This window comes from Lutjanus erythropterus, chromosome 16, assembly GCF_056507025.1.
Source record: "Lutjanus erythropterus isolate fLutEry1 chromosome 16, fLutEry1.hap2, whole genome shotgun sequence".
Taxonomy (NCBI): Eukaryota; Metazoa; Chordata; class Actinopteri; order Lutjaniformes; family Lutjanidae; genus Lutjanus; species Lutjanus erythropterus.
The window spans coordinates 19,109,344-19,124,707 of record NC_139332.1 but is presented as its reverse complement, the minus strand read 5'-3'; the positions used below and the strand labels follow the sequence as shown (position 1 = coordinate 19,124,707).

Sequence of the window (15,364 nt, the reverse complement as noted above, 5' to 3'; positions counted from 1 at the left end):
TTAAGTTTATCTGGAACTTATCACACACTTTGTTTACAAGGACCTTTCACACAAACTAACAAGAAGGAGAAGAAGCAGACTTACCACGATCCTTGAATTTATCTAAACCGATAAGAAAAAAAGAAACAAGAGATTATGAACTGGACATAAAATCTGAGTGACAGCTCTTTCCTCATGCAAGAAACACACAAAATTATATGTACATGAAACTAAAGGTAAATAATTAGAATTACCCTTCTGGAAGACTTCCTCCATTTTCTGTTGGTAAAAAACAGAGGAAACATGCTGAGCTGGTTTATTAATGTTGCAGCAAAATGATGTTAGTAGTTAGCTGAAACTCAGGGTACTTTTCCACCAAATCATCTGTGGTTCTTGTACCTTTTTTGTTCCTTGGTGTTATCTACTGAATCAGTCCCTGTTTCTACCAGTTTGGAGTGGAACCATTGCTCATCAACACAGGGTGTTGCACAATGCACAACAACCTGTGTAAGATGACTTGTTCACTTTGGTTCCCAAAGAAAACCTGCTATTTTGGGATTTGTTGTGGCGACATTATTTGACAGGATGATGACTTATGGCTTATCTGTATTAAGGCAATATGTATTAAAAAAAAGAAATTCCCTAAGTTTCCACCAAAGATCCCCTGGACTCTTGCCCAGAGAAGAGATGCTATAATATGACCCAAACAGATGTTGGAGGCATCTGGGCCCTGATGCTAATAGAAATGCATATGGCTACATAATACATGACACCATTAAGTTTGTCTAAAATCATGTTCATGTCAACATGACACTATTGTTTCCAGGCCTGGTGGGAGGTTCTTTCAGAAAAGAAGGTGGTGGCATGGCAAAAACTGAAATCAGTTGGCAACTCAGGGTTTAATAAATCCTTTCACATTAGCCTCTGCTTGACAAAACTACTTTCTTCCAGGTATTTTGAGACTCCAGCAAGAAGTTTTCAAAGTGTTTTTTGACTAACTGCTGGCAAGAATCCAGACTTTTTCCTGAGCCAACAGGTTGTAGCTGAGAACCAACAGAGAGAACCAGTTTCTTTATGGTGGAAATGCTTCAAATGGTTCAAAATTACATGCAGGAAACAGAAAGAGATCGGTTCCATGTTGAGGGGAAAGGCCTATAACTGAGTCAAACACAGGACTGGTCTTTGCACTCCAGTGGTCCAGGGTTTTCACCTTTAACTCAACATAGTTAACCAGCTTTAATGCTCTTAATGAGATGGATAAACAACAGGGGTGTCACGATTCTCCAAATCCACAACTTTATTTGACGTTTGGATTTAAAGTCAAGATTAAATTTAAACATTTTTTTTAGCACTGACAGCTAACCCATTGTTAGTCTTCAAGTCTTGATTTGTAAAGATCAAGATGTCATTGGTTTTATGGCCTGACAAGTCATTTTTATTTCCATTTTCTTCTTTAAAAAGTCTCAAGAGTGATATAATAGCTTCTTCTCTGGGCAAATGTCAAACATCACAAGTAGGCTAGGGTGGAGAGGGAAAAAAATCTATGATGCCTTTTGACACCCTTAATACATACAGACTTTGCAAAATGCAGTGGTGCATTAATGGCTACTTCAATCAGTGGTTAGTACTACCATCTGAATAAACAGTAGGGGTGGGAATCTCTTGCCACTTCACAATTCGATTCTGATTCAGAGGGCTATGATACGATTACTGATGCATTAAAGAGTTTTTAAGCCAGGGGGTACAGGTCAGCAGTATCCATCTACAGCTGCTCAAGCTCCAGCCACCCACACCAAATCCAAAAAAATAACATGGTTTAGAACATTATCATGACACACATGTTCCAGTCTCTTACATTTCACCATCCATTTGGTTCATCCAGGAGGAATGTACATCCTGATCTTATAAAACCGTTACAGGTTATCATAATGTTGAGAATTGTGCTTTAAATGTCATGTTATTGACTTTTCTGTATCAATTAACAATCTTCCAAGAGAGAATCACGATACATCTAAGAATCAATTATTTTCCTCATCACTAACAAAAAGGTCCTGTATAGTTTGCATGTGTTACCTATGTTCACACCCTTTCACATTTAACAGTCCAGAAACATACAGTTGAGGTGAAGGGTTCACAGTAACCTAAAGGCAAATTGCCTCATTGCATGTTTTTATTTTGGTTGGTGAACAGTTCCAGCAATCACTCTGATAATAATCAACAACAAGTCTACATGAAGCCGAATGCCTACCTTCTGATGTTCCCTTGAGCGCACATGTTTCTTGTATCCAGGTACCCCTTTAAATGTGGCGAGGCAGACCTAACACACACAAACAGAAACAAAAACATGGAAAAAGGTGCATCAGCAACCACAGACAGGCCAGGCACCAGGATGAAGTGACTGAGGGTGACTTTTAAAGGAGAAATACATAAGAAACTAGTGTTAAAATACAAGTACAGCAGTCCAAATTGTAAACTGGAGCCATAGATTGTGCTGCAGGGACACTGAACAAGAGCGCAAGACAACAACAATATAATTTGTCAATAACCAACAATGGCTCCTACAATGTAAGTTGATTGGCTGTTTATATCTGTCAACTGTCTCTTGAGGTAAAGCTATGTGTGAACTTGTTTCACTGAAACAGATCTCATTGTTATTGCCAAATATTGAGTGTGTGCAGACATGACCCTGAGTCAGAACATAAAGACAAAAGACAAAGACCTGCATGACTTAACTGTCTCACATTACAACACATTCTACCATTATGTCTCAATATGTAATAACCAAATACTACGGACTGTTTTTTATTTTTATAAGAAGTTTGGGGACAAAGTCTATATTGTTATTATTCTTTACTGTAAGATTTGACATGTTAACAGCCAACAGTCAATGTTGCCTTCTTTAATAAAGTTGGTGTAAATGGTGAAATCAGTTGAAATAGTGTGTTTAAACACTTAGCTGCTAAATGTTGGCAGGTAAGAAGCACTTCAGACACTTTCTACCACACCTCATCTGTACTGCACAACAAACTCATACTTAAGTAATTTAAGAAAAGAAGCAAATACTATGAAGATTTGAGCTGATTTCTCATCCCCTTGTGGATTTTATTTGTAGTCTTTACAGAATACAAACAAAATTGAGCATCTATTAAGAATACCAAAGTCTTATTCCAGACACAGGCTTTTATCTTTCAGACATCTCCCCTGCCATTAGCCAGCTGTAAGCCACTCCTTCAAGCTTCCTGTTCTGGGCAACTTCTTAGTTTTAGTTTTGACACACATCTCTCTCATGGGATCCCATCTTAGGATCACTGTCCTGCCATAATCCCCTCACTTCCCAAAAACAACTCTATCCCACCACGTATCCTTGACCTGCTCTCTTGTTTCAGGTACATGCTATCGACAAGTATATTAACTCAGTTACATTCTGTTTTTCCCTTATACTTAACTGACCCTTACCTTTACATGAATGCCCCATCCACACTTTTGGTGCACCATTGATTACATATACTGAATCTTAACCATTGTATGTTACCTAACCTGTTATTATGATTATAGATATATAAAACCTTATGACTACAGTACCATTATAAACCTCCCACAATGAGGGAGCTCACCTCTGACACCCACAATAAGCTCTAAACCCCTCATTGCCTCACTTCAACCAACACCCAGCAAGTGGTGGGTGATGGTGTAGAACTTTATCGTTTTCCTGAAACTAAAACACCAAAACCTGTTTTTCATAGTAACTGCACTGATAAGTAAAATGTGATCCTTTACAATAAGAAAATTGTTAGGATGTTTTTCTTCTTATGCTATCTTTAAGGGATACCATATATGACCATGTAATTGCTAGAGGGGCCCAGGTGATATTGAGATGCCTACAGCACCACAGAGTCTGTGGCCTCTGTCAAAAAAATAGATTTAGGAGACTTCTAAAAGGGAGCTTGTAGAAGACAAACAATATAATGTTTGCCAGATGTTTGGGGCAGCTTTATCCCTGCACCTTTAGAAAGTTCTTTGTCAGAGTTTGTTTATTCTGGTCACTGTGTGACCCAGGCCTGTAATAAACTGTTGAATGAATCTTCTCGACTCGTCTCTCCTTGGCAAACACAGATACCACAGAAAATCATCATTACAATCTAGCTTCAGTCATTGCTATGTCATGATTTAGAACATGGTTATTAAAAATTGCGGTTTGCCTTCCTCTTCCTCTTTCTTTTCCCCTCTCTGTTCTCCATGTTGATCCATTTTAAACACCAACACAGTAGAGGTCACCTGAGGCCTCTTTTATGATCTGACAAGTAGGACTTCATGGCACCGACCAAACTGCTTCAAACCTATCGAGTATCGAAAAATGTCTCGTCAGTACACGTCTTGTAATACCAACTAATACCATGTCTGTAGCTGCTGGTAGTCCCTCTTAAGACACTGACTGGCTGCAGCACTTTTGGTGCGGACACAAATAGATAACTTGAAGCCTGGCAAGATGGATTATCTTGTGATCTTTGATGCAAAAGACCATAAGGGGATTGATTCTGGCCATTTAAACAGTTAAACTGTGTGAGTCTGTTACTAGCTGACAGAGCTGCATGCCCATGAGTAAATGCATACAGGTGTAACTTTAGTCTCATGATATGCATATATGTCCCCTACTATCTTCTGTATTAAGCACCTCATCATCATTCATATGCCTTGATATGCAGCTTGCTTGACCTGAACAATGACTTGGCTGGCTTGACTTAACGGAGGGATCTCGATTTGGCTTCAAACTTGCTTGTTTGAAGCCGTGTGTCTTATTTCCACCTATGGAAAACAACATAATCACATCACGTTACATGGGCTAACTTCAACTGGTCAGATCAAAATCTTGCTGTAGGGAGAATAGCGAAAACATCTCTTCCATCGAGAAAAGCCTTCAGTGCTGTTCTTTGTTCTTCTTTCAATGAAGAAATGTTCTCCAGTTCTGATATAACTGATGCCATTGCAGTATCTAGGCTGACCTCTTCAGCAGCCACCATTATTTGTTCAAGACAGAGAGAGAGAGAGTCACTTCCATGGACACTGGTATATGGTAGGAAGGGCACCAGAAGGTCAGGTGGACAAGGCCCTGTCCATAGCTAGGTTGTTTGCGGGGCCTAAAATAAAACCAGATATTTCTAGTCAGACAAGCCCATATAAACTGTTGCTGTTTGAGTGTTCTTGGTTCATTCCTTCTTACACTGCATGCTGTATCCCATGGAAGAACCCAGGCTCGTAAACATTGTTTTTGGGTACACCGGTGTCATCTCTTCTTTTGGGATCCCGCAATAATCATCATCGTTTCAGACCTCCATTTGACTTGAAACTTTCTTGAGTCTTGTGCATGTGCGGCTTATTTCCACCTCTGGAAAATGTAAAAAAAAAAAAAAAAAAAAAAAAAAAAAAAAAAGAACTCTTGGCAGGTGATCGGATGATCCATCTGTGTATCACTTCTAACATGGGATAACTTCAACCAGTCAGACCAAACTCTTGCCGAAGCCAGATGGGAGAAGAGTGAAAACATCTTTTCCATCGAGGAAAGCCTTCAGTGCTGTTCTTTATTCTTCTTTCAATGATGAAATATTCTCCAGTTCTGATATAACTGATGTTTCTGTGCTGGTTTAAGCACCTCATCATCAGAATTTCATATGACTTGACCTGAACTTGCTTGACTTGAACAATGCTTGACTTCCTGAAAACAGGAACCATGATTTGACTTGAAACTTGCTTGTGTCTTGCACATGCGTGCCTTATTTCCACCTCTGGAAAGTTCTTTTTACAACTATGAGAAGCATAGACCACCAATATAGTCCTGAATTGATGCATACATGGACAGTTGGACCCAACGGACAGACCAACAACTAATCAGGGCAACAAAACATGTGACGTAGCAGTGCTTGGTCCATGTCCAGGCAGGACAGAACTGGACCGACTTATCTGCCAGAGCAAATGAAAACATAAGCTTGGCAGATTCATCTGTTTCGAAGGCCTGGCGCAGATCAAAATGCACAACTGAACACAACTGATCCCTCACTAAGCCTCACCTGCGAACAGCAACTGTCCGATTGGACAGCTTAGCAACCATAACTAGGGCGCTGAAGCCCTGTCAAGCTTTGCCATGTTTTTCTGTGTTGAAGCAGTGTGCAGTACTATCTTTATCATCTTTCAAAAACATGAAACAAGAGCACACTTGTGGGGAATAGAAACTTAAACTTAGGTACGCTGCGAGCATTAGCATTTCTGGCTAACTAACACTAGCTTACTAGGTACAGTAATGTTACCTCCAGCCAAACTTATCAGACAGCACTGCATCTACATTTGATATGTGGGGGGGTTTAAGGAGGAGGATGTAGGCTGATGCTTCATCAAAGGGGACCGACACATCTCTTTCTGGCTAGCTCACTTGGGTCTAAGTTGGGCTAGCTTAGCCCTCAACCTGGGGAATGCCGGTCTGTCTGGTCCGGTTGGGTGACCGTCTGCTGCATTAATCTGATTACTGCACTTCCTTTTCCCACATTAATGACTGTATTTCTGTTATATATTATATGCACATGTGCTTGGTCAATCTACAAGCAGAAAGAAAAGGCAGTTACACTTAAACAGTACATTAAAATGTGGTTCTGAAAACATTTGTGGTGAGAAATACACAATGCTGTCACAGAAACTAGGTTCATATTTGATCACCACCTGTCTCGCAATACCAGGCAATCAGAGACCTTGTCGCCTACTGACCATCTTGGGATTTCCAAAGGCAAAACAGTTGCTAGTGGCAAGAACAGTTGCTAATACACCTAACTTTTTGCTTGCAAATTTGTTTGGGTCCCAGGATATGAATTGTTGCCCAAAAATTGTCTTTTACTGTGCCATAACACTCATCTACCTCCCCATGAGCTCCAAGACCTGGAAGACTCAGCAATAGTTGTGTCACTTCTAGAGAGCCGAAGACGAAGATTTGAGACATACTTGTGGAAATAAACTAAATAACATGGATTAAAGAAACATTTTGAAAATACAAACAATATTAAACATCCAATAATCAAATCTGTGTTCAAATGTTTGACATGCATTTGCAAAAAAAAAAGGAGCAATGAACAGTCCATAAAGTGAACAACAACAGAGCTGCTGTGAGAGTCGTCATGGAGGCCAGGGTGGAAATAACGGCTTGAGGGTAGTAACTCTTCTTCAACCAGGTCATCTTAGGGTGGAAAGAAGTCAGTGGTTGGGGTGAGTAGGATATTTCCTGATGATCCTAGACCCTCTCTGGCATCCATCGGTGGGGTTGTCCATTATGTTGAGTAGGCAGAGCCTTCCTGTTGGCAGGAGACCGTCTTCCTCTTCTATGCAGTGATGCAAGGCTTCAAGATGTTTCAGTGTCACCAGATTTAAGAAACTAAACCTTGCACATTATAACAAAGAAAAATATGAGTTTAAAAAAGCTATACTATGGAAGACTTTCCCAAAAAACAATTAATAGACTAAAAGAAAACTAGAGGAGATGAGCGTGGTGGTGTCTATCTGGTGTTTATCTGCAGAGACCCTGCCCTCTGCCTCTAATTTTGTTGTTTGGGATGTCTCTAGGCATCAGCCTTTGAGCAGCCTGCTAATAAGAGGGCTCCTTTTTTAGGTTGGGATGAGGGATGAGTATGGTTAGGATTTTAATGAAAGTGATAGATACTGACATTGATTAACAATACGATACTTAGATGCTATTATTGATACTACTCAGCATAATTTGACATTCAAAGATGTAAAAGATTCAATTCAATTATTTTAATATTACTTTTTTTTACAGAAATAAGAGTTATTGCATTTAACTGCATTTTCATCTAATTCAGTTAAGTGAGCCTACACATTTTCCCCTGTAAGCTATTTATGTACTGTTGCATATATACAGATTGCAATACTGTTTGTCCAAGAACTTATCAATATTTCAGTATTGACTAGTCATAGTATCGGCTCTCGAGAGAAGGGTTCAGCCACTGGATGATGCCATCATCCATCGCAATGCCTGACAATCATTGTATGACGTGTGAAATCTTGTTTTTAATAAATCTTGTTTTTAATAAATTTAAGGGCAATAAAAGCTTTGCAATTATAAAGTGTTGCGATAGAAACAGGAGTAGAACAAGGAAGCTCTTAATTCTGGGAAAGTGCAAGACAGGATGTGCTAGGATGTATTTGTATGAACAGTGTGGTAGGACATAGGATCTGCTTACACTGACCAGTGACAGGATTGGAAGGGTGATATGGAAGAACCCGAGCTCGTATTAAACGCTGTTTTCGGGCACACTGGTGTCATCTCTTCTTTCAATATCCTACAATAATCATCATTAGTTCAGGATGTGTCTCAAGTATCCTTTTATCCTTAAACACTCATTGCCTACAGACCTAGATATACTTATTTCTCATGTCCTTATAGGCCCTAATTAGACCTGGCATTAATATGCATCTTGGGTGATCCAGTCACAAGTGGGCAGCTGTAAAACATTATGCTGTTTCTCTTGCCAGAGGAGTAACATCACACATGGACTGCAGTAACAAAAGCCTGCGTCTTAGATGAGACCAGTAGTACAAGTGATCAAAAAACCACCTTAGAAAATAAAAAAGCCCAATTTGGTGATTTTCTGATAGAGTGCACTTAGGGCTGGGCAATATAATGATATTATATTGTATTATGATACACTAGATATCATGATAGATTTTGGATATCGTTATATCGTGATATGTCAGAAGTGTTGTCTTTTCCTGGTTTCAAAGGCTGCATTACACTTAAGTGATGTCATTTTGAGAATTTACCAGACTGTTCCAGCTGATCTCATATTTGCCTTTACTCACTTAGGCATTAAATCCACATTACTGATGATTATTTATAAAATAATCTCACATTTTGTAAAAGCACCAATAGTCATCCCTGTAATATTGTTGCAATATAATACAAAAAAACCCTCACCCACTTCCAGCCTTGGTAGTACATAACACTTACACGATCAATAATTATTGATATTGACCAATATGAATATTCACTATTGTGGTTTTTCGGCTATATTCCCCAGGCCTAAGTGCACTGATCAATTTTCTTGGCCAATCCCAAATCAAAAAAAAAAATCTGACCTGCCAATTCGGATTTTCTTTTAAAGAACTGTAACTGAAAGCATAAATTAGATAATGGAAAAGTAAACTATATGTTTATTACAAAATACGATAAGATTTGAAAATGATGCATCACACTGTAGACTGACGTGGTGCAACAGACAAATCTGGAGGAGAAAACGTGTGGGGAGACGCGATCAACACGGGCTGTCCATGCCAAGGTTGTTTGGTAACACTGTCAGCTGCTCAGTACTTCCATCTCCTCATAGACTTGTCTTTATTCTCTTTAGCCTGTTCGGAGACTCTCGCTCCTCTTATTAACACAGATGTAATGCTGGCGTGTTTGTTTGTCTCATGGCCACAAATCATCTGTTTGTGAAACATTGTTTGGGACAAATTCTTAATTATTTGGGCCTTCTTGTGAATTTGGTGACCGTTACCAAATGTTACATCAAGTTATTTCTTTCTTTGTGTAAAATATCTTCCCAGAATGTTGGCTACTACTGTTAGGCTGCTGTTAGAATGTTTTTTACTTTATGTGACGATCTCATTGCTGAAAACCCATCTTTCTACATAGAGTTTGGAGGAGAAGAAAATAGCTGCTTTCTGAGGGCTGCTTCCTGAAGTGATTTCCCCCTCACTCAGAGAGGAAGGGAGGGAGGGATGGACAGGAAAAAAAAAACACACTGCCCTGCACCCGATTTTTTTCATGTCTGTAACATACTGCACAGATGTAGGCAAACTACAGTGAGAGATGCCCAGTTGCTGATATAATGTCTGTTTTTAATGTACATTTTTGCAGAGAACTGCGCATGTCAGGCAGAAAAAATAAGCAAGCCTCCGAATCTCTAGATGAAGCATGGCTGCAGCTGCACCTGGCTCTTGGATGGCAATGTCAGTCTGCAGGTTGATCAACCACTTTCGTCCAGACTAAAACATCTATAAGTACAAAATGTAATGGAGAGCCATCAGATATTCATGCCCCCCTTAAGATGAGTCCTACTAACTATATATAATAATGACACTGCCATCATCCTCAGCTGTGCTTAAGTTCATAGTGCTAATTAGCAAATGTTTGCATGCTAAACCTAGATAGACTGTCACATGTTTAAGACACAATGGTAAAATGTGCTGTAATGTGACATTTGCTTGTGTGTAGTCATTCTTATCATTTATCTCATTAGAAGGTTGTGTGTTGTGTAAGAATTTGACGTGTAAACATATATCCTGTGTTTTTCAATATATATTGAACTCAGTGTGACCTTGTGATGGAAAATGACCTAAGTATAACCTGTAAACTCTGTATGATCTTTTGCATATTTTATTATGACTGCCGCCCCAGGAAACCCATATGGACTAGTTCTGTTTTATCAGATTTTTGTCTTTGGCATGAGATGACCCGACACATATTTTGCAAGTGCAACTACCAGATGATAGGAAATGAAAGTGTCTTTAACTGCAGTACATCTTGCCCACTTCCTTAAATACACGATCAATCAAATGAATGCTCATCATCATTCTGTCATCGTCATTCTCTTAGACACCTTTCATCTGGTTGTGTTGTGACAAAAAGACTCAGAAAAATAGGCCAGTAAGGTCTGGGCTTAGAGCCACAACACCCTAAAAATCTTAGTAAAAAAGTCATTGTTCAATCTCCTTATTTCAACCTGCTATATGGAACCTGTTATCATTCTGATTTACCTGTTCTGCATTCATTTATTACCTTATCAGTCTTGTTACGAGGCACCTAATTGATTTATAATTCTACATAATGATGTGAAACAAAGGTCTTGTGTGACATAAAGGGTCTTAATGAGTTCATTAACTTGTAAGCTTCGTGTGGTTATACAATCTTTGGTCTGTTTTAGTAAAACAAGTTCACACAAGGTTATACAAGAGTACATGTATTCCACTACAACATGGTAAGCAGATAAACATTTGCATGTTTGCATTTAGCTCAAAGCACTGCTGTTCACAGACTCACAGAGATGCTAGCATGGCTATAAACTTTTGTTTGTTCCCCTTTAAAGGAGCAGTGTGTAGAATTTAGAGGCATCTAGCAGTGAGCTTGCAGATTGCAAACACCTTGTCTCACTAACCGATTCCAGGCATGTAGAAGAAACTGCGGCAGCCACAAACCTCTTACAAAATGCTAAAGGCCGTATTTAGAGCCAGTGTTTGGTTCTTCTGGGCCACTTTTGGAACATGGTGGCACAACATGGTCACCTCCATGAGAGAGGACCCGCATCCTCTGTAAATATCATCAACTCATTATAAGGTAACAAAAACATTAAGATAATATACTAATGAAAACTCAAATTACATTCCATTTCTGTGGATATATCCCCATAAATCTTACACACTGGGCCTTTAATTTGTCACTCATCTGTATCTTATATGTGGTGACCCAGACATTATCAAAAAATATCTGGCCAAATATTTCTCACTTGGTTTTCAGTCTCCCAGTTTTAACCTGATTATAGGAATTAATACAACTCAGAATATAACATTCAGTGTTAGAGCTGCAACAACTAGTCATTTAATCAATTGCTTGTCAATGATTAAATTAATCGACAACCATTTTGAGTTTTTTTTTTTCAAGCCAATTCACTAATTTCAGATTCTCAAATGAACACTTCGTGACTTCATTAGTCCTCTATGACAGTAAACTTAATATCTTTGGCTTGTGGCCAAACAAGACATTTGAGGATGTCACCTTGTGCTCGGGGAAACATTTTTCACCATTTTATTGACAACTTGTTGGTTCTGAAAATAACTGGCAGATCAATTGATTGAAAACAATTGTTAGTTGCAGCCCTAAACAGTTTGTCATTTCTGATACCATGGAGATTCAAGATTCAGAAATAAATCAAATGTAGCCTATGTTACTATCCCATTTTACAACTCGGTAGAGTTGTATCCATGCCAGAATGAACACTGCAATACTGGTATTAAAAACAATCACAACAAAAAAATAATATCACAACAAAAAAAAAAAAAAAAAAAGTCCTCGGCACACACAAGAGGATTTTTCTTTCTTTATAAACAACTTGCACACAGTGCTGGTAGAGAAAAGGTCACTGAGCACTTCTTGGTTTAGCTCTGCTGAAAGCCAAATTCATGCAGGGGAATTGAACTGAAGTCCTTGATCATTTTCATAGCTCCAGCACATTTAATACTATGAAATGTTAGTATTGTTTTTAAACATGTGGTACTCATACTGTTTCATACCTGTGTTGCTTAGTAAAACTAACTAGCAATTAACTGTCAGATAGCATCAAAACGTTGAACTAAAACCAAACAGCAGCTTAACAGTGAGAACAAAAAGAAATAACATTTTAAAATTATAATTCCTGAAACAGAGATAAAGTTGAGAACCACAAATATAAATTGACAAAGCATGCATTGACATGCACAAGTGACACACAACTCAAACACACAAGAACAGTCTAACTAGTTTTTGTTGAAACCTTTACGGATATCTTAAAAACAACAACAACACAAAAAATCCCTCCACTAAATCTCTCCACACGACCTTCACTTAGCAAAATATCAAACGCTCCTCCAGCCAAACGAGAAGGAAACCCTCGATTTCCGAAACTCTCGCGAGATTTTCCTGCGTTGTCTCTTCATGGATCGTCTAGTGCAAACTAAATATGTCTTATAATGTGTCGGCGCTCTCGTTGAAATCTGGTCTCTTGTCTGAAATCCGTTTCGAGTTTGGTTAAAGTGAAGTAAAGATCTTTGTGCGGATACATGATCACTCTCGCGAGATCTTTCGCGGGTCTGGGGTTCCCCTCCAGAAACGGCCGATTCCAAACGCTCAAACAAACATGCCCAGTAGAAGATGAACGTCCGCTTTTGTTGTGGTTTCAAACCTGCGTACACGTCTGCGTAAATTAGATGATGACCTCATAGTGTCGGTACTCTTGCGTTAGTTCGAAAACTGACTCTTTTTTTTTTTCGTTCCTAATTCTCGAATTTCTCAGCCGTAAATCAAGCCCAGGTCGCAGTCACCAATTACTAGAAGCACGTACGCATTCACCTACCTGACAGGCCAAGTAGTTGCAGTCCATGGTCAAAAGTTACTGCAAGCCAAAGTAAAAAACTCTTCTCTCAAGTGTGGAAATGGTCTGAAGTCACAAAACTAACCCATCTAATATGGCTGCAGAAAAAAATACTGATACGTAGCCGTCCACATATCAAGCTATTTATGTCCAAAACAAAAGCGAGTGCAGTTTCTGATGAGCTCCCATGTTGGCGCTGAAACCTCGAGCTGCTGCAGCTGTGCTCCTTATTAAGAGCTGAGAAGGTGTGACTCCTCCTCCTCCCTCCTCCTCAGCTCATGAGTGTTGGATGCTGCTGCCACTGGTGGAGGAGGTGAGGGGTTCATTTGTTTAAGAAAAAAAAATGTAATCTCCGTTTGTAGTTGTTTTATTTAGTTTCAATCAAGTATTGTGAATAATAACATACAAGAACCTGTTTCTGATTGCATTAAACTGTCTTATAACTATGTTGCACTAATTCAAGTTCATGCACAGGTCAACAAGATATGTTGTGTAAATGATAACATAACAGGATGTTGAGCAATACAGAATGTCCCAAAACGAGTATCAATGATACATCTGACCCAGACAGACACTCACACAAAGGAGGAACCAGCACTTATCTCTTCACAACAGACAGACCCTACCCAAAAAAACAGGCCTGAATATGCACGCACCCACATAGTCTGATAGTCTGAAGGGAAAACACCCACACACACAGGATGCATGCGTTGATCACGCAACATATAGGCCAATGAGACATACCAAAATAAGTAAACAACCAATCAGGGCACGACACAACCCCAAAGAGAAGAGTACAAGACACCGTACCCCTAGACACGAGTCAGATCTCTCTCAGTATTCATACTTGACCTGTGCTGAGTTGATCTCCGCGCTCTGCAGACCGTGAATAAATGCTGTTGCTGCAATCCTCGATTCTCTGACTGTTTTCTTCTCCACATCAACGGACTCGGTGAGGCAACAAGTAGAGATTTCTTGCCTCGACATTGTTTTATTTAGTTTCAATCAAGTATCCAGTATCAATCAAATATGCGTTTTTTCATAAATCCTGTTTTTTTTTGTGCAGAGAGGGATGTCCAGTATTCCCAAAGTATTCAGATCCATTACTTAAGGAAAAGTACTGATACTGTAATGATGATTTTATGGTGTTGTCTCTCCAAGGAGAGACAAGTCGAGAAGATTTGTTCAACAGTTTATTACAGGCCTGGGTCACACAGTGTCCAAGAGGAACAAAGTCTGACAAAGAACTTTCTAAAGGTACGGGATAGACGTTCACCTGATATATTTGGCATCTTCTTCACTTTGGTATTTTCCTGGGGGAATTTTACCTTGACTGACTCAACTTGAAGCACATGCCTGACCAGGTGGCACACCACAAATCAACTGCTAGAGGAAATTAGTTGGGCAAATTTATGAGACACTTGATTTATATTATTTTTTTAAAAAAGGGAAGTAGATTTTTGCTGTGCTATGAATTAGAGGAAGTCCAAAAAACAATGACAAGTGATACACGGGTATGTTTGGATGTGAGCTGAAATGTCAAGCGAGGGAGAAGCTTCCAAATAGTATAAAACGGGGTGCATTGAGTCCCTTTCGTCAGTGTAACCCTGGGTTTGACTCATGCTTGTTGATTTTTCTATATCAGAGAGATCAATAAACTTTGTATGGCAGAACTTGTTGCTGTTGTTTATTGAGTAGCAATGATGTGAAGATGATGATGAAACGTCCGCTGACACCGACTTGATTATATAATAAGAAGTTTATTACAAAGAAGTTCAGCATCCATCAGGCACCATGGTTTGCCTGTGAGAGGATTCAAAGCCAATATGACTCTCTGCCCACAGTTCATGTAACTTGGCTCATATAGATTTGGGTGTCCATTGTTCCACAAAAACAACCCCACACAGGTAGTATTCATTAAGGGGACCATCGCTCCAGTGATTCTTTCTCTGCTGATGGTCTGAACTGTGAAATAAGGGTGATAACTGGGTTGTTTTTTTTTTAAAATAAGGTTGATAAGGTGTTGTGGCATTAAGCCCAGACCTTACTGGCCCATCTTCTGAGACTTTTTGTCACGACACTACTGGAAGTCACCTAACCACTTAAGCAGTTTCCACAAAGCTTTTGGCATTCACCAATGTTTTCTTATGTGGGATTTGTCCTTAAGGTAAGATCACAATCTATGATCTATGATCAAGGTCACTTGAAGG

The 15,364-nt window shown here is 39.2% G+C and overlaps 1 protein-coding gene across 1 annotated transcript in view; it reads right to left on the bottom strand.

Annotated features, from left to right (window-relative positions):
- LOC146312985 (uncharacterized) overlaps positions 1-255 on the bottom strand; it is a 30,651-nt gene extending 30,396 nt beyond the window's left edge. Inside the window, exons 1-2 of the mRNA XM_084739440.1 lie at positions 234-255; positions 85-102 (exon numbers count right to left, since the gene is read on the bottom strand). Of these exons, the coding sequence (XP_084595566.1) occupies positions 85-102; positions 234-255 (40 nt within the window). The remainder of the gene's footprint in view (positions 1-84; positions 103-233) is intronic.
- Between the last annotated feature and the right edge of the window lie 15,109 nt (positions 256-15,364).